The 18,469-nt window shown below is 42.6% G+C and overlaps 1 protein-coding gene across 1 annotated transcript in view; it reads right to left on the reverse strand.

Moving 5' to 3' along the window:
• Window positions 1–3,447: 3,447 nt before the first annotated feature.
• The window catches only part of KCNK9 (potassium two pore domain channel subfamily K member 9), an 89,749-nt gene continuing 74,727 nt past the window's right edge, over window positions 3,448–18,469 (reverse strand). Inside the window, exon 2 of the mRNA XM_069778585.1 lies at window positions 3,448–5,199. Coding sequence (XP_069634686.1) covers window positions 4,358–5,199 — 842 coding nt within the window. The 3' untranslated portion in view covers window positions 3,448–4,357. The remainder of the gene's footprint in view (window positions 5,200–18,469) is intronic.

The following is an 18,469-nucleotide window of genomic DNA, read 5'->3' on the forward strand; positions in this document are numbered from 1 at the left end:
CTTGATTACTGCCCTGGCATTTCTTCGATCAAAGCACTAGGAAACTAATGAGACAAACTACAATACAGTAGATTAACTTGGTCACTTCCCTCTTTTCTTTTTTTTATAATGTTGATTTTGTCCTAATGAGCTGTTACAGCAGAATCCAAACAGAAGTCTATTGATGAAGGTCACTGTACAACTTCTCCATTCATTAACAACCAAGAAGCTATTTTGGACCCTTGAAGTAACATCCAAACATCCCTTCTAGAGCTGTCCCATTACAGTCATCTCTGTAAAGCATATATATATATATGTACAAAATTCTGGCAAAGCAGCCCCTGTTAGATCAGTCGGGATCTTTCTTACACAGTAATGAAGACCAAGCGGACACTTGTGCCTGCATTGTTCTATTAAGTTTCCTCTTTCGTTTCCATATCACAGCATGCTCAGTCAAAGCTATTTTGGTGCTCCACTGATCAAACTGATTTTTCCCTTTGATGATAATATGAAATATGATAGGATAATAGGGTTGTTATATAATCAAAGTCGACAGCAGGGAGCTAAATTTGTGTTGTTTTGATGAAGAGCACATTAGTGTGACATAAATAGACTAATCTGATTTATTATTATTATTTCTAATGCTTAATAATAGGGAAGGGTAGGGGAAATGAGACTCTGGGGAATAAGAGTGCATCACAAAGTGATAGCAGATGTCTGTGTGCTACGGAAACACAGGTTAGGTATTTTGGATATTAGGATGTCTTGTCACAAGCAGCACCACTACTACCTGCTTCTAGCTGAATTTCAAAAGCACGAGTGGTGAGCAAGAGAGGTTTTTCTGAAAGAAATAATGTCTTAGTGGAATAAAACTAATAATGTAGCAGAGAAAATATTCTGTGAAAAACAATGTTGTGGGAAGAAAACTGGTATTCACGTAGGGCAATAAGAAGTCAGAGATAGAGCAGACAAAAATCAGCTCACCTTTCACTGACTGATTTTTCATGCGTAACTGAAAAGCTGGGATTAACCTTGGACAAAAGCTTCCCTGGCACGATACTGTCTGTTCCAGTTCCAGACAGCCCAAGTCATTATTCACACATCAGTCAAGAACCACAAAAACAATGAAAGAGAGAGGCATTTTGAGCTTGGTGTACTGATGTGTACACGAGAGTTCTTGTATTTGTGGCTGCTCACAAAGCAAAATCCTACAAGAGCTCATGCAAACAAACGTCTGAATGTGTGCAGGCTTGCAAAGGAAACATCTTGCCACTTTAAAATCTCGTGTGTTAACAAAAACGTAGATTGGACAGAATTGTGGGTTCTTCAGGCAGAAAATAAAAATAAATAAATCTATTTTGAAATCCTAAGGAATGTAGATACATTTTAGAAAAACTCTTTCCCACACACACACTCATTACAGCTTTCAGACTTAAAAGTATCACTACAGACATCTACTCTGGCTCCTTCATATCAACATACAAAAATTTCTTCAACCACGTCTATAAACTTCAACTAAGCTAAAGCAGAGCTTTTATAAAGCCATTGAGTTTTAATGCAAAGACTCTAAGTGGCAGATAGCCCATGACACGCCGAGGTAAGTTGCTCCCCTGGTTAAATACCCCATATATTAAAATTTACTCTTCATTTATGGTTCCAGAGGGAAGATTTAGTAACAAATCAGCTAGAGTATGTAACAGCTTTGAACTTCTGGGGTTCGACATGATTTATAGGACATTTAAAGATTATTTTTATATGCAGCAGAAATAGAATTTTCCTCTTTTTTTTTTAAAGGAAAAAAAAGGAAAAAGCTAACCAATATTTTATATGATGTAGCCTTTTTTCACAAAACTTTTAAATTTTTTTTGCTAAAAGTCCTGTTACAGAAGTTCTCCTTTGCTAGGCAGAGCGAATTTCACTCGAGCTCTGCAAAATCCCAAACTTTTCCTGCTTTTCTCCAGCATCAAGTACACCCAGCAGGCGTACATGACACAGATGTATATATTGCAGGCATTCTTCTTACCTCCTTAGGAGGAAAAGAAACCTACATTTACTTCCACTTCTGGGATACCACCAGCAAAGACAAGGAAAGCAAATTTTGACAGCACTGTGAAGCCTATGGGCCAGCCTTGAGGAAACCAGCTTCTAGGTGGACACCACTGAGGTGGTTTAACACATCCCAAAACTGCTTTTCTAGGTACTCTTGCTTCAATACTTTTGCCATCAGCATTTGCCTCAGGACATGGTACCAGCAGCAGAGCATTAATGCACCCAGCATGCTCTCCTACTTTGTTGAAGGATGTTATCCCCACACGTTAGGCTGAAAAAGTCCATCCTCGTCCATCCTCATTAAGAATCCTAAATTATTTCTTCACTAATCTTAATGGAGGTTTTCATGCCACAGCAATTTATAATCCCAAAGGAAGGTGCACAGGGGAGTCAGTCATGGACACTTGCTTTTCATTTACTTCTTGAAACACAGATATGAAAATTAGGAGAACAGGAACATATTTGATATAGCTAATAACTTAAAGCCAGGGAGAAGAGAACAGAGGAGGAATGACATCCCTTATTTCTCCCTATTAATGCTCTTTATAGATGCCTCTTTGAAAGGATATCAATATCCATCAGCACACAGAGCTCAGAGCTGGGGCTTGTACAAAAACACACTGTCTAATTTTAAGAAAAAAAAAAGGATTATTGCTTTTACACTGAGAGCACAAAATGGTAGAATCAGCAGGAGGTGATTAGTGCCAAAAAAAAGATGGGTTTTGTATGGCGAATTAACACAGAAGGCGATTTAAAAGATAGGATTAAATCGGAGACAAAGGTGCAGGTTTACAAAACTCCCAGTCCTACCCGTGTCAAATCAAGGATAAATCTCCCAAAGCACTAAATCCCATGTAATCATTGCAAATTCCTATTGTTTTAAAAGGGAGCTGGATTAGGCCTCTAATTTGGTTCTGTAAAGTCTGTTTGGTCCAGATGAACAACCGAGAGATGGACAATCTCGAAGGAACAACTCTACGACATGGTCTCAACATCCTCCAGTACAACTTGCCAATGCAATCACTCCCAATGTTATCCTCCAAACACTGGAGTAAAACTGCTTTTGCCCATTACTGCTAAATGCATTTTGCCTTTCCGCCTAGCAAAAAAGCAGTATCACATCTAATCTCACAAGTTCCCAGTGAGCCAAACACAAGATACTGTCCCTTGAATTCTTCCTGAGACCAACAAAGGCTTTCCATTATTTACAAATCAAAAGCATTTAGAGACAATCATCTTTATGTTTTTTATTTAAAACAAGGAATGCCCTGTCACTATTATATAAGAAAAAATATACATCCACCTATTTATACCCATCCTAATCCAAGCATTCCAAAAAATATAATTCCTATTCATGCAGGTAATTGCTGCACAAAATAATAATAATAATAATAATAATAATAATAATAATAATAATAATTTTATAAATAAAATAAAAAATAACAAAATACACTCTTCAGTTCCAACAGTTGTCCCAATTTCTCTTAAAAATTCTACTTGCAAATTGTTGGAACAGTTGAAAATGATAAAAGTAAATATAGTTAAATCAATAGGATTATTTGCTTTTGATTATTAATTCCATTGCTAGTTTTTCTTGTGTTTTTATTATGCATACCAGTTTTACAAAGTGCATGCTTTATTTTATTTTTTTTTTTAATTTTGAACTGGCAAGCTAAAATGATCCATCTTTTCCTGCCTTTTTTTAATGTTAATACAATCTAAAATCTAGCATTAAAAAATTTATCATGATACACCTGGTATATTGACTGCTTATGGCGCATGCGTGTCTTGGCAAAAAAAAAAACCCAACCAAATTGGCTCCCCTCCCACCCTCCCCGTTCCTTTTGGAAGCAATCTAAAAGTTAAAAGCAGGCTGGAACACAATTGCTTCAAGGGAAAAAAAATGATACCTGATGCTTTAATTTTTGTCACATGGCACTAGTTGTGGAATTGCACGCGCGCACACACGCACACACACCCAACACACACACAAGCACGCACGCACGCTGCAACCTGCTCGTGAGGAAAATAGTTTATTAGGTCAGGAGTGCCAGTGGCACATGAAGGCTCCCAGCTGTGTGTGCAACTTTGGATTTGGTACCCACTTCACGTCACCTTGAATCCTCTGACATCCACCGAGGGGGTAATGTAAGGCATACTTTGCTGGAACAGTAATAATCCATGCTTCATGCTCAAGAGCTGAGTCTCAGAGGAGGACTGGCTTTCTCTACTCCCTTTGGCCTCGCTCCGTCTCACTCAAGGAACAAAAAAACCAAAACAACGGAGAAGAACTGGGGAAAACAAGGAAAGCAAAAGAAGACAAATCCCTTTAAATGGACTTTCGCCTCTTCATCAGCCTGTGGTTATCTGTAAAGCTGTGCAACCCAGGTGAGATGGAGCTGACAGGAGATGGGAAAAGGCTGTTTTTTAATGTGCTTGGCGAGATCTCCTCGATCTTGTAAGAGATGGAGTGAAAGTACTGGGGGTTCAGCTTAGAGCTGAACGAATTTTGGTGGGACACCACCCGGCTGGTGTACTCATGGGACCTGTAACACATGCAGGAACAAACTGACTGAAGGTCTGTTACTTCGGCCTTGTACCGCGGCCGACCACGCTGGGAGTCCTCTTGGATGTGGATAATCATGCTGTTGCGGTTCCCGGCGAGGGACGCCCGTTCCTCGGCGTCCCGCCTCTCGTCCTCGCTGTTCATGGTTAAGAACCTGAGAACAACCAGATTTAGAAATGCCCCAATGACTGTCAACCCCACTAGAATGTACATAAAGCTAAAAGCCACGTAGAGAGGCTTCTTTTGAAGGGCCCCTTTGGTCTGCAGGGCCACATAGTCTCCAAACCCTATCGTAGTCAACGTTATAAAGCAGTAATAGTAAGCATGGAAAAAGCTCCATTCCTCGTACTGGGAAAAGGCTGCTGCTCCAATGCAGAGTGTTCCCATGCAGGAGAAGAAACCCACAGTGACCATGTTTTCCATGGAGACCTCGGTGCTCCTCATCCCACAGCACTTTTTGATGCGTTTCAAGAGGTACTTGACAAAGGTGTTCATGCGCTCGCCCAAGCTCTGGAACATGACGAGTGTCAGTGGGATCCCCAGGACAGCATAGAACATGCAAAAGGCCTTCCCCGCATCCGTCCCTGGGGCAGCGTGTCCATAACCTGGGAGGGGGAATGAAAAGACAGGACAGTCAGTAAGGCAGGTGATGACCACAGCTTCCCCTTCATGCAAGCCACATGAATCGCAGAGACTCTGATGCCGTAGCCAGATCCAAAGTTACAGGAACGCTACAGTCACAATCTTCCTATCTCCTCGCCCACATCCTGTATCCGAAGCGAATAAGACGCAGAACAACAAAGCTGTACACAGAGAAGTGGGAAAGATGAAAGAATGGGCAATCCATCCTACCTCAAATAACTGTGCAGACTCATAAACAAGATCATATCGCATTCATTCTCTAAAGAAATTTCACGTCCATTCTGTACCACATGCGATAGTGGAAACTTTGGAAATAGGTGGACTTTTCCACAGTATTTTTGAGAGGAGTTTGTGTTGCCCTGCCCCAAAACCAGAGTACACTGATGGCATCCAAATTCTGTGTCTGCTGGCAGCATGGAGTTAACAACATCCACAGACCCACCAACCAAAGAAATTCCTTTTAAAACTCTTCCATACTGAACAAATCTTTCTACTGGACACCCTATGAAAGCTACTCACTGCTGGAACACCATAGGACTTTAGGGATTTAATGCCTGTTCTATCTTTAATTATTGAAGAATAAACAACTTACCAGCTTGTTTTACAGTTTTACAGCTTTTACAGCTAGTCTGGCAAAGGCAGTTTCATCAGGATGTTAAACTAATCCAGGACAGAGGATGTAGCATGTTTCACAGCATAGTTTACAGACAGTAAAGGCTAAGCCTTTATTCTAAATCAAACCGTAAGAGTGTGGGGGGCTGTTTTGAAAGTATAATTTCACTTTCTCACACCTCATTGCTTTAAAAATCTACATTTCTTACAGCTGAGATTCTAAGTGACAGTACCAAAGTCTCCAAAATGGGGGACTCATCTGGCCATGGCGTGCATTGACCATGTGGGTACTGCTATCTAGATGCCCCTTGAAGTCAATGAATAGAAATACGCACTTCACAAGTGCAGTTCCTCTCATCTACGCCTAGATGTCTAAAACAAGTCAATGAGTTATTCTCATGAGAAACCTACTTCTCTACAGTCATTATAATAGAAATCTTGGGACAGAACTCAGTTCAACATTAATACACCTAAAGTTTGGTATCTACGTGTGTGCTAGGCGTCCAAGCTCTCATTATAGTCAACAAAGATTTAGTGAAAACAGGCAGTAGTGAGTTATTTAACTGACCATCCCAAGTCTACCTTATGGCAAGATGAAATGACGGTCCTGATTGTTCCATTGACTGTATTCATTAGCTACCCATTAGACGGACTAGACGTCTGTTGACTGCAGAAGAATTTAGACACCTACTGCACAGGCAGACGACTATGTGCAAACAGCCAAACGCGGGCATCTTAATCATGAGTAGAGCTCTACCTTCAGTGACTAGCTCCAATGTAGGTGCCTGCATTGTAGACACTGAGGGTTCCAGAAAGAGGCATCTAGCACCATTTGAGACCCTGAGATACCAAGATAACCATAGAGGGCTGGCAGATGAAACACGGGGCATACAGCAGATCCACACTTTTACAGATCAGAAGCTGGAGGCCAGACAGCGCCTGAGATACTACTGAGGCAGACCAGAAGTGCATGGCCATTCTCTCCAGACCATTGCCCTTGTACTGCCTCAGCCCTGCCCATCACCTTTAGACTCAGGTCATGAACCTGCTGCTCTGAATTTGTCTGATCCTTTTTTTGAAACTGTTGGCACTGCCCACCTCCTCAATTTCCTGTGACAACAGATTCCAGAAGTTCACTATCTGCTGTGTAAAAAGGTACGTAATAATTTCAAGCAAATCTTGTTTCAGCTAGTGCCCCTTAGCTCTAGTATTAAAGACCTACATCTACCTTATCTACCACCTTCATGACTTCAGCTAAACTCAGCTCTATCTCTGCTCTCAGTTTTCTCCTGTCTGAACTGGAGCCACAGCCTTTTTAGCTCATATAGCAGAAATCACATACTCTTGATCATTTCAGTGTCCTTCTCTGGACCTTCTCTAGCTCTACCACAGAATTTTTGAGGTGCAGAAACCAGAACTCTGCATAGCCCTCAGGGTGTGGGCACACCACGGAGTCCGCAGTTTTGCTAGAACAAAAACATGAACACTGGGCAACCTTCAAAATGAAAAGCAACAGTGGACAAGGAAAATAAAATGAGAAAACCAGCAAGCATACCCTCCAGAAAGCAACAGATATTTCCTTAGCTCAGTTGCTAGTTGTTGGTAGACGGATAGGATGTAAAAACCAGTTTACAAAAGAAGCACGTAACTCAAAATAGGAAGTTCTTTTCAGGTTACAAAACAAAGAGATTCACCTGTTGTACTGGGCCAGGTAGTCTGCTCATCATAAAAAGCAGTTTCCAAATTACCTGGAAAGGGAAGTGTCTTCAATAGATTGATGCTGGATTTGTTCCACCTGACTGTCCCTCAGTAAAGGCTATAATTGCCTCACATTACTAAGATCAGCTTTTGAACTACAGGGGTGTTAATTAAACTAGGGACATCTTACCATTTTATAGCTTTAGTTACAGCTGATAAAGAGAAGGAAAGCTTCAGAAAATGTGATTTTCCAGATGGTCGCAGAGATGGCAGTTGGTGGAAACAGCTTTCGCTTTTGGTTCTAAAGAAAATTGTTGGGGTGAAGAAAGATTTCTTTTGATATCACTATATCCCTCTCACTGAAGTTATCCACAGAGACAGTTTAGGGAGATTATAAAACATTAATATTATATGCTTACACACTATCTCACAATTGAATTTCTAAGATTTGTCACAGACTTTGTAATTAACTCAGGACTCACAGCTCTCCCATAAGATAGGAATATATCCATATCCCTGTTTTACAGATAGGAAAGCGCGGGCACTGGCAGGCTGTAATTTCTCTCCAGTTCACACAGGTAGACAGAATATTCAGAAATTCTGATTTCTATTCTGCCCCATGTCATACTCACTTTCCACAATATCAGATAAATGTCTTTTACTGTATTTTCACCGTGAAGCTGGGGTAAAGAAAGGACTTTATTCATGAAGCTGGAATAAGACTTTACAAATAGATTCATGTACAGGGGATTAGAGTCATATATTTCTCCAGTACAACATGGCTTTAAGGAATAGGCACCTTAATCATTGCCTTCAACACTCTGAAATGAGGGGTTTCAAAATACACCAAAGAAAGACTTAACTCTCCATTACTTTAGCATTACAGAATCTATCCAGCAATACACAGAACAGGGCATGAAAAGCAAACTCCAGCAGTGCATGTCCTCTGAAATTCAGTAAATCTCAAATTTAAAACAAGCCACTGTCTTCTTAACAACAGAGACTGCCTCCGGGAAAAATGAGAATGTCGGTAATTGCCAGAGGAAGAGGGGCACAGAGGATCATTAACATCAGGGAACAGCCCTCCGCAGTGCCCTCCGGGTCAGTCTCCAAGTAGTTGAGTTTTACTTGTGTCAAGTAAAGGCAAAAGCTGAAGCAACTGCCTTGGTAGCAGATTTCAGCTACCAAAATTCAGCCTAACTTCCTCTACGTGAATGCCGCTGCCCTTTACCAGAGTATAAAGTAAGTGATGACTCCATGTGAACCATAAGAAACACAAGGCTTAAAGAGAAATAGAAAGGTTAAGCACGACATTGATATTTCTCACTCTTCTGTGGTGAAGAAGAACAATCAAACAGAAGACCTTAAAATTAGGTATAGCAAATGCAGCCCCTAACAAGCCATGGGGCTGAGATAACAATGAGAAAGGTATAGATAGAGCTTTACATTGGACCACACCTAGGTAAATACCACCTGTACTACTCCAGTACACCAACCAGTTTGCTGAGGTCCCACAATACAGCAATATGACCACAGCAGGCAGGTTTGTCTTATATTTAATGAGATACAATTTGAATGATCAAGGACAGTCTAAATAACTTTCACCTTGATTGGAAGTGATGTCATTAGTACTCTCTCTCTCTCTTTTATAATACCTCCCAGCTGCTTAGGCTTTCAAGACAGAGCTCATCTGGGTTGGCACCAAGAAGAATAGTTTGGCATGAAGAAATGTCATGTCTCAGAGTATTCCTCCAATTCTGGACTGCAGAGCACCAATGCACCGCAAAAGCCATTTCCTCCCAGTTGTGGAAGGGCTGGGCTACAGACATCAAGCAGAACTGCAGGAAGGTGTAGGCAAGGGAGGCAAAGGGTCAGACCATAAGAGCTGACACCAAATGCATACTGTGTTGAGGTCTTCCCTGCTTTTGATTTTTCCAGGCCTTGTCCATTATCCGGTGGAAAAACTCTCAAAACCCATGTGCATATATATGTAATTCTAGAAACAAAGAGAATACTATTTTCTTGTTTGCCAGAGTGTAGCTATGAAAGTCTGGGAAAAACCCACTCAGTCTCCTTCAAAGCTTATTTTTCCATAGTGCTTTTCAGATGAGACACAGAGGGAAACTCCTCATTACAATCTATGTGAGGTCCATTCAGGAGGACAACCCAAATACCTTTCTCTCGCTTCTAGAGGGATATTGTGCTGGGGTACCAGGCCACAAATATAGTGTACAGTGGAACACCATGCACAGCTACCCTGAATCCAACAGTGACCACAAGCAGATGGCTGGGGAAGAGTACAGGAATGGTATAATGATACATGACGTTTCCCCCAAGTATTCACATACCCAGCTTCATCATATGGAGCTCAGGGTTTTCCTAAGCCGGACATGGTTTCCCTGGTTTTAATAACACACAATGGATTTCTCTTCCATAAGCTTGGGCATTGTCCCTTGAATGTGTATAAACTTTTAGCACCTGCAACATCCTGTGGCAAGAAGGTCCATAGATCAACCATGTGTTCTTTAAAAAAAATCACCATCGCTTCTTTATTATGAACTTCTCTCTGATTACTATCATCTGATGTCCCCACCTTCTCTATGGAAGAGACCAGGAACAACCATTCCCTACTCCCCTTCTTTGTGTCACTCATGATTTTATAGACATTTTATCAAAAAAATGCCATGTCTGCATTCAGGCCCTAAGCAAGTATCTCTGGCACTGTATAGCCTCATGTGGACAGACCAGCTTGCTTAGATCTACATCAGTAATCTTTGCACCATGCTCAGCTGCAGGGCATAGACAGCCCATGAAGTCTCTTGAATAACACTTTGCTTCTGGGGCAAAAAGGGTCTCAATAAAGAATTTCATGCTATTTCAACAATGCAGACTGCCCAGAATAAGTAAATCTGTAAAAATAAAACTTCATGGGAAAAAATCCTGAATACTTTCAGTGTGTTGCATCTACATAGTGACCACCTCCAAGACTGCAAGGTGTTACTGACTCTAACATATTAAACTGGGACATGGGATGGATTCTACCACCCCAGCCCATGATTGTCCGCAGTGTTAAATCATTAGCCCAGCTCCTGACATGGCTTTACCCTACACCAACCAGCACCGTCCCAGGCAGTGTCCATGCCTGGTCCACACATGGAGGTTAACGCTGGCCAGGGACCACTGCAGCTAAGCACCATTCTGGGGCAGTACATGTGTTTAGCTGTTACCAGCATTCTCCATGCCATCTCTGCTGGCCTCTGTGTCTTAAAAAACACAGGTCCTGCTCTACCTAGAAGCATAGATGGAGACTGAGTGGTGTAAAGCACAGGGTGTTTTTCTACACTGGGCTCGGTCAGAGATTGGGAGAGGTTTGTCTCTAGATGTGCATTGGTACCAAGCCAAATACATGGTCAGTGTTAAAAAATAAAAATGAATTGTGGCAGTGGTAAGTTATTTATAGTTCACGTTCAGGCCAGCGTGTAGCTGCAGAGCAGCTAAGCCTCATTCACATTCACATTCAATATACAACAGGTTTTAGATGTCTTGAATCTCGAAGCAACATTCTGCGTTATTCATGAGGGATGCTTTATTTCTCTCAGGAGTAGGTTTCTTCCCTCATTCATCTACACATCATTCATTTCCGTGATGGACATTTGGGCCCGGTCTCCTCTGACAACAGCCTCCAGAAAGAAATTAACTACTCCATCCCCGTGACTCAAACCTTTCTTACTCATGCTGGCATCAGCCCTGGCCGTGAGATAATGAAAAGAGGATAATGGCACCTGTTACTCAGATGGGCAAACATAATTCAGATTAAAACATCTTCCTGATGTCACACACTTCACTTCAGAGGTTTATCTACGTCAGAGGAACTGCCACAAAGAACAGGGTGGCTCTCCGCTGGATTTGCTGCTCATGCTTTCAGCGGGGAGAAGAAAGAACACGGCCTTCGCGGTGCAGATGAAAAGAGGTTTCAGCAGGGATCAGGGAGATACTTCATCTAACTAACTGGTAGTAACTCATTTACCAGGACAAAGGCATTCTCCTGTAAGGAAATCAAGAGCATATCACAGATGCTGTTGTACCTGGATGAGAGCTGCTGTGTAACTCCACCAGCCTCCTGGCACATGAGCACCACTGACTGCTCCCTCTTCTCTCTCCCACGTCTGGACTCTCCCTGAATCCTGCTGCCTTTCTCCCCAAACACCTCCAGGACCCCCTTTTTCTTTCATTCCCCTGTCAGTTGATTTCACTGCAGCACATCATCTGTATAACCTCTCTTATTCTGCACAGCTTTCCCTTCCATCCTCAAAGACGGGTGTCCCCTTCCATGCTCAAAAGACAGTCTCAAAGTCTGGCACATGGCTCCCTACAGGAACACCCAGCAATATGGGCTGATACCACCCCGTGTTGTGAAGACATGGACATCGTGTGAGAGAAGGAATGATGTGCCAACACCCAGGTTCAACCTCAGAACCAAAATTCCTCGACATAGTTGGCATAGCCCCTCACCCTGGCTCTTCCCTGGTCTGGTATGATTGCTTCCACGTCCTGACTGCAGAGGTCAGGCCATGCTACCTTGGAAATTACACTCTTCACTTTGCATTGCATCAAAACCTGCAGAAGACCTCCTGTTCTGGGCAGCAGGGACACAGTAGGCTTCCCTCACTTTATTCTCCCCACCACAAGCACAGACGTCTTTTCTTGTTGACCTTGGAACCAAAGTTTCAAGATGTTCAGGGAAAACAGCTACAAAAGCAGCTCTGACCACACAGGCAGACACACACATATGCACAGGTGGTGTGCGACAAGGAAATGCGGAGGAGAAGAAATGGCTTCTCTCTGTGATCCACTGACTGGCAGGCGAGGGCACAGCCAAAGACACCCTTCCTGCAGGTGGGAGGCCAGCCCTGACCCGTGCGTATCTTGAGTCAGAACACAGGCAACTGCTTCAGCCTCGGAAAGTACCCCTGGGTCAGCGATTTCTGTAAGCTCACCAGGCATGTTGAATCTACTGCCTGTCAGCAAACTCGGTATATGACAGCCCAGCAGCAGAGCTGCACATCTTATCCAAAACAACTTATAAGACTGAAAAAAGAAAGAAAATTACTGCTGAGTCAGCACAATGCCAGCTTCCGTGCCATTCATCCCTCCACCACATTTCCTCACTCCCTCCATTGGTTTGGTCTGCAGCCATCACACAATACCTCCTGCTTTATGAAACCTGAACCTCCTGCTCTGGTGCATTACTGATAGTAATTTTTTCCCTGTACCTTCTCTTCCAGCCACACCAAGCTGCAGTAAATACCAGCATGGTGAATGCTTTGCATTGCCCAGACTGCCTGTTGGCATCAATTCCCTCCCCTGAGTGTTAACCAGATGTTGTTAAACCATGTCCCATTGGAAGACAGAACCACAGGAAAACTATTACATCAAGTGTGCTTGGGCAACTGCTTAAGAACACAGGTCTGAATTCTTACAGCTATGATGGAGCAAGAACTGAGGCCATCACTTGTGATGGCCTTCAGAGTAGTCCTCCTGTGGGTCCAGCTTGGGAAGACAATATGTTTCTAACACTACCTTAAATGATAGTGGTTCAAAGGCAGCAGTTTAATTTTGTGAAACACAGTCGTGAACTGCCATCACCATTTCTGATTCAGGGTAGGACTTAGGACTTCAGGTTTGGCCGGTTTCATCTGAGGATCACATGCAATAGTCAGACATTCCCCATAAGAAGTTGACCCTCTTGAGGAGACTTCTTTTGGACTCTTAGAGGATCCAGTCCCAGTAAGGTTCTCAGTAAGGTCACCTCCACGGGACATGTTGAAGAGCTGTGTTTCAGAGGTTCTCAGACTGCTTAGACTGGGCTTTCCTCCTCCTTCCCTGCCTGGACTCCACCACCAGCAATGCACAGGATGATCTTTCCTCTGTGCTGTTGGATGCCTACCTGGGGCAGTGAGGGACAAATCAGTTCAGTTCATTGGGGCAGACTAGTTGGAAGTGCTGCTCATTCAGTTGTGTACCCGTTGGAGGTGTGTACCCAGGCAGTTTCCACCTTCCCCACAGCTGGAGAGACCTGGGGGCTTCTCTGCTTCCCCTGGAAAAGATCTTATATTCCTCCTGAACTTATACCCCAATGGGTCACAGCTCCCCTGTTTTGACAGATATTGCTTCTACCTAATGGGGAAGAACAGATTTAGTCACAACATTTGGCACTTTCAGATACCCACCGTGTTAATGCATGAAGGAGCAAGTTTACAAGTTTAAACCAAGCCATAAGAAACTCTTCTTTCTCTAAATAGTACTGGGTTTATTCTCATTTCTTGATAAGGATGAGCCACCTATATCTATCTCTCTGCCCATCTGTCTTTCCTCCCCAATAGCTTTGAAGCTGCTCACCAATTTCCACCACTTAGAAGAAGCTGTAATGTGAACTTGATAATAATCTGTTCTGCTGGGCCTGCCATCTGGCAATCTGTGAATACACATAAAAGGGCCAAAAAATCAACACACACATAGTGCAGACTCAGCTGCAATGTGATCAGCTTTCTCTGGCCAGTTACAGGAAAGAAACAGGAGCTGGAGGTCCTGCAAGGTGGAGTGAGACATAGGGGCATGGGAGAGAACTCCAGGAAGAGACTGTTTCTGTCACCTTATAAGACCACCTGTGATGGAATATCTATCTGCCTATGAGATGAGGATGCAGATCAGAGTTCAAGAGAACTGGGGGATGTTTTGGAGTTCACAGGAAACAAGGCTTGACTACTGCTGCTGCTGCTCAAGAAATGACTTGTTTCTAGCAAAAGACAAAACTTGAAAAATATTGCTTTAAAAACCCCAAATATTTGAGAGTTCTGCATTTGTTTGTGTTTGTTGTTCTTTTTTTTCTTTTGCATATGAACCTTTTCCATGTTTTCCGTGTAAAATTTACACTATAAATGGATTTACTATAAAAGTAAATGAAGCAAAGTGGAAATTTTCAAATGGCCACATGAAATCACTGACAATCTTCCTGCTCATCTCTGTGACACAGAAGACCTGATTAACTCAAACCTCCTCTTGTTGAACTTAGACAGCCTCTACTTTTACTGCTTAGATAAGAGATGTCTGCAATCACTGGCAATTCTTTTGAATGACAGACCATCCGAGGTAATTGCCACCTGGTGCACCACCTCCCAAGAAATCAAGGATGCCAACATTTGCTGGTTAATTTTGTCCAGACATGACAACATTATCTCTACTCATCTCTGTGACCTCCTCTGCTTCAGAAAAGAGGCTGGGAAGAGGTTCCTCTCCAGCTCTGTGAGGAGACTAGCGTTGAAAACAACAGTGATTTGGGTCATGTTTCTGGTATACCATTTCCCAACTCCTCCAGAAACCAACAGCTCTGTTCTGGATTTCTAGCTGGGTGGTAGTTGACAGTTGCCTGGACTGCAGCAGAGCCTGGCCACCTTTCTGAAGAAATCAACAGCGGTACAAATCGGCAGCCAGGCACACCATCAGGAGAGCGTGTGTGCATCACAGGGATGCAGCAAGACAGCTCAGCCAACAAGCTGGATTCTTGTAACAGCAAGAAAAACAAACTTCCTAAGTCCAAGAAGAGGTAGGATGACCGTGACTCTTTGAGTTCATACATCTTGGGAGCTTGCTGGTAAGCACCAAATGATCAGGTTTTCTGGAGCCTGCACACAGCCAGCTCAGCATAAAACCTTTGCATCGGGACTGGAGTGTGTTTTATATCTCTGCAGGCACTTAGATATGTGACTACACAAGGCCCTGTAGCACTTCTGAGTCAACATTTTCCCATGCTCTCTATTTCTGACTGCCCCTGCATGCCTCTCCTCCACTTCCTCCTCTCCATTTTGTTCTCTGAAACAGTCAGAGGACTGACCTGAGGCTTAGATCACCCAAGACAAATCATGCCCAGAACAAGTTCTCAATCTGAAGAGAATCATAGCAACCACTAGGAAAAGACTTATCAGGTCATGTTATCCATTCCTGGGGGCTGGCATATGATTGTTCCCTACAATATATTCTCCAGGGCTTTGTCCAGTTTTGTTTAAATGATTGAAATAACAGGGTTTCTGCTCTCTCCCTCAGGAAATTTTTCCCCTGTCTAGCAGATCCAGCTATTAGGAAGGGTTTTTTGATACACAGCCTGTATTTTTCTATGCTGTCTTTTATCACAGTGCTCTTTTATAGTCCTCAATCCCACACACCCCATTTCTCTCCATCATTACTCGCTCCTTTACACTTCTTGAAGACAGTCATAGCTTCATCCTTTAGTCAACATTAGCTGTAAGCAGAGCTCTTTGGGGCAGAGTCCTGCAGCCATCAAAAGACAATATACCTAGACTGAGATTTTAAATGTCTCTTCAGAAGCAGCTCCTTATGGGGTCATTTTTATTGCACTTATTTGAGATCCCTCTTGCTCTTCAGAAACTTTCAGGATCTTTGCTAGAGTTGTGCACAGTCTTCATAGATGCAGGACCATGGTAGCAGGGTTATCGGTTCCCCAGACAGCCAAATGTCCCCTTTGGGTATGTAGGTCTGACTGGACAACGCTGTAACATAACAATCTCATTGCATTGCAAACTTTTCCTGATGCTGTCATTTCTTTACACCCCAAAGGCTCCTTCTACTGCACATACATTATTGCAGTATTATTTTTCCTCAATCCCCTCTATAAATGGCCTTCTTGGGCCATTTTAATCATTGTCTGTAACTGTGATTTTGGTTGCTCTCAGTTTATTGGCAATGATCTGAGACCTCTCCTTGAGGGGGGAAGATGAAGGACTCACCACCTGCAGGTTTGGCAGGATGATCCAAGCAGCACTCTGAGGGATCAGGGAAATGTACCTTAGGAAAAAGCGTAGGGGCTCACATCTTAACAAGAGGCCAAAAATGAATGGGCTGCTGCTTCTTTTACTGTGCTGTGATGACAGAAAAGGGGTTTGAGAAATCTCTGATTTCTCTTTGTTCAAAGGGTTAGTTCTTTTCAAACTAAAACCACATCAATTCTGAGCGTTCACAGGGTTAACGGGATTCTCCTCTCAGACCTGCTGAATGCCTGAGACAGCTCTCAGTCTGACGCTGCCAGGGCTTGAGAAGCTGGATCTCAACAAAAATCCTATTAAACAAACGTTACCGAAGGCTGGCAAGCAGCAGGGTGGCTCAAAACTTCAGGCACAAATCGTTCCTGACGTAGTAATCACGTCCTCTGAACCTGTGATGTCATTATCCGCTGCAGTCCAGAGAGCTCTGTTTGCAAATCAGTGTGACATCAAATGCTGTCAGAGCTGGTCTGGTAAAACACAGCACATCCAGTGAGAGACGTGGGGTGACAGTCAGGGAAGCAGTTCAGCTGTGTTTTATTTCATGCTGTATCTACTGCAGATCGTTCCCATGAGGAAGAAAAAAAAAAAAAGGACAGTTGTCAAACTTTTAGAAAATACTAATAGGCACATGGTATTTTGAGCAGATTCTCCTTTCTGGTGTTTGAGAAACCAGGGCTTCCCCCCATCCAAAAGAGCAGCTAAAGGAATGGTTAGTGATTCCACTGTGCTCAACTTCGGTTGAGCTAGAAAAACATGCCAGCAAACCAATTAGGAGACACGACTTCTACTAATATTGATAAAGTGATACAAGCTCTGATCTAGACAAAATTATACAGAAACAAAAGCACTTCTTAGAGTGTAGTCTCGGCAGGTGAACAGTCTAGTGTGGGGGAACCATCAATTCCTCTTCCCTCTCCTTTGCTTTTCATTCTCTGTCCCTTCATGACCATGATAAGGAATTAGCCAGATGGACACAAGTTTTCATGCTTCTAGATCTTTGCAATTATAGACTTCTTTATATCAGTTACAGCATTTATTGTACCCTTCTCTGAAAAAAACACTCCCAAACACGTCTTCTGACTCTGGCTGGCTGCAGTTTTGGCCAAGGCTCTTTTCCCTGCAGACACTCTAATTTTCCAGCAGCTTTATTAGCTGAAACCTGGCTTCAGTGATCTAACAGCCAAAGCAAGTGGAGTCCATCATAATTTCCCCCATTACATCACATATAGACCAAGCAGTGATTCAATTGGATTTATAGATAGAACTCATTAAAGGGGTACATGTATTTCATTTTTAAAAAAATGATTAAAAAAAAAAAGAAAAATATTTTGTTCAAATGCTTTGGATTTTCTGTTGCTCTTATTCCCAAAACAGACTTACGTTTGAAAATACAAGCAAAGAGATATTTTTCAATTTTCCTTTACAAATTTTAAGTGTGGTCTGTCCATTGTCTTTGAAAGACTGAAATAATTCAACCAAAACACTTCTGTGAAGGACGAAGCTCAATTCTGATTGAGAAAGCATTTTTGGAGGTTGAAACCAAGAAAGTTAATGGAAATATATTGCCCAACTCTACTGTCCTGTACTAACTTTGAAGTACATTTATCCTTGCACTTTGAAGACACAAGAGCTGAGCTAAAAGTGAAGGTCAAAGTTTTGCAACATTGTTCAGGGTTCTTCACGGGAAGATTTGATGGAATTGTGGTATGAGGGTAATTACACCACTGGAGCTAGTTGGGTCTAACTCATTAGGTTGGCACTTTCATATGAAGCCACCTCATCGTTTTTTTCTCATAGCAACTTTTATCTCAAAGAAGTGAGCACACACCAGGAGCATAGAGACTGCCAGTACCTTTCTCCACCAAGATGAAACCAGAGGCATTTCTCATGGGATGCTGTTCCAGCCAGCAGAAACTGTCCAAGGAAGTCAGGTGGTTTAGGAACTTGAGCCTAAGAGATATTAAACTCAGAACTTGCTTTCACATGGAATGAAAATCCCCTTCCTAAAAAGATGGAGCTCTACCTCAGTTAGGGCTTCCATCTCCACTAATGAAGCTGTAAGGCTGTCCCTAAACTCATTGCTTAC

The sequence above is a fragment of the Haliaeetus albicilla genome, chromosome 3, assembly GCF_947461875.1.
Source record: "Haliaeetus albicilla chromosome 3, bHalAlb1.1, whole genome shotgun sequence".
Classification (NCBI taxonomy): domain Eukaryota; kingdom Metazoa; phylum Chordata; class Aves; order Accipitriformes; family Accipitridae; genus Haliaeetus; species Haliaeetus albicilla.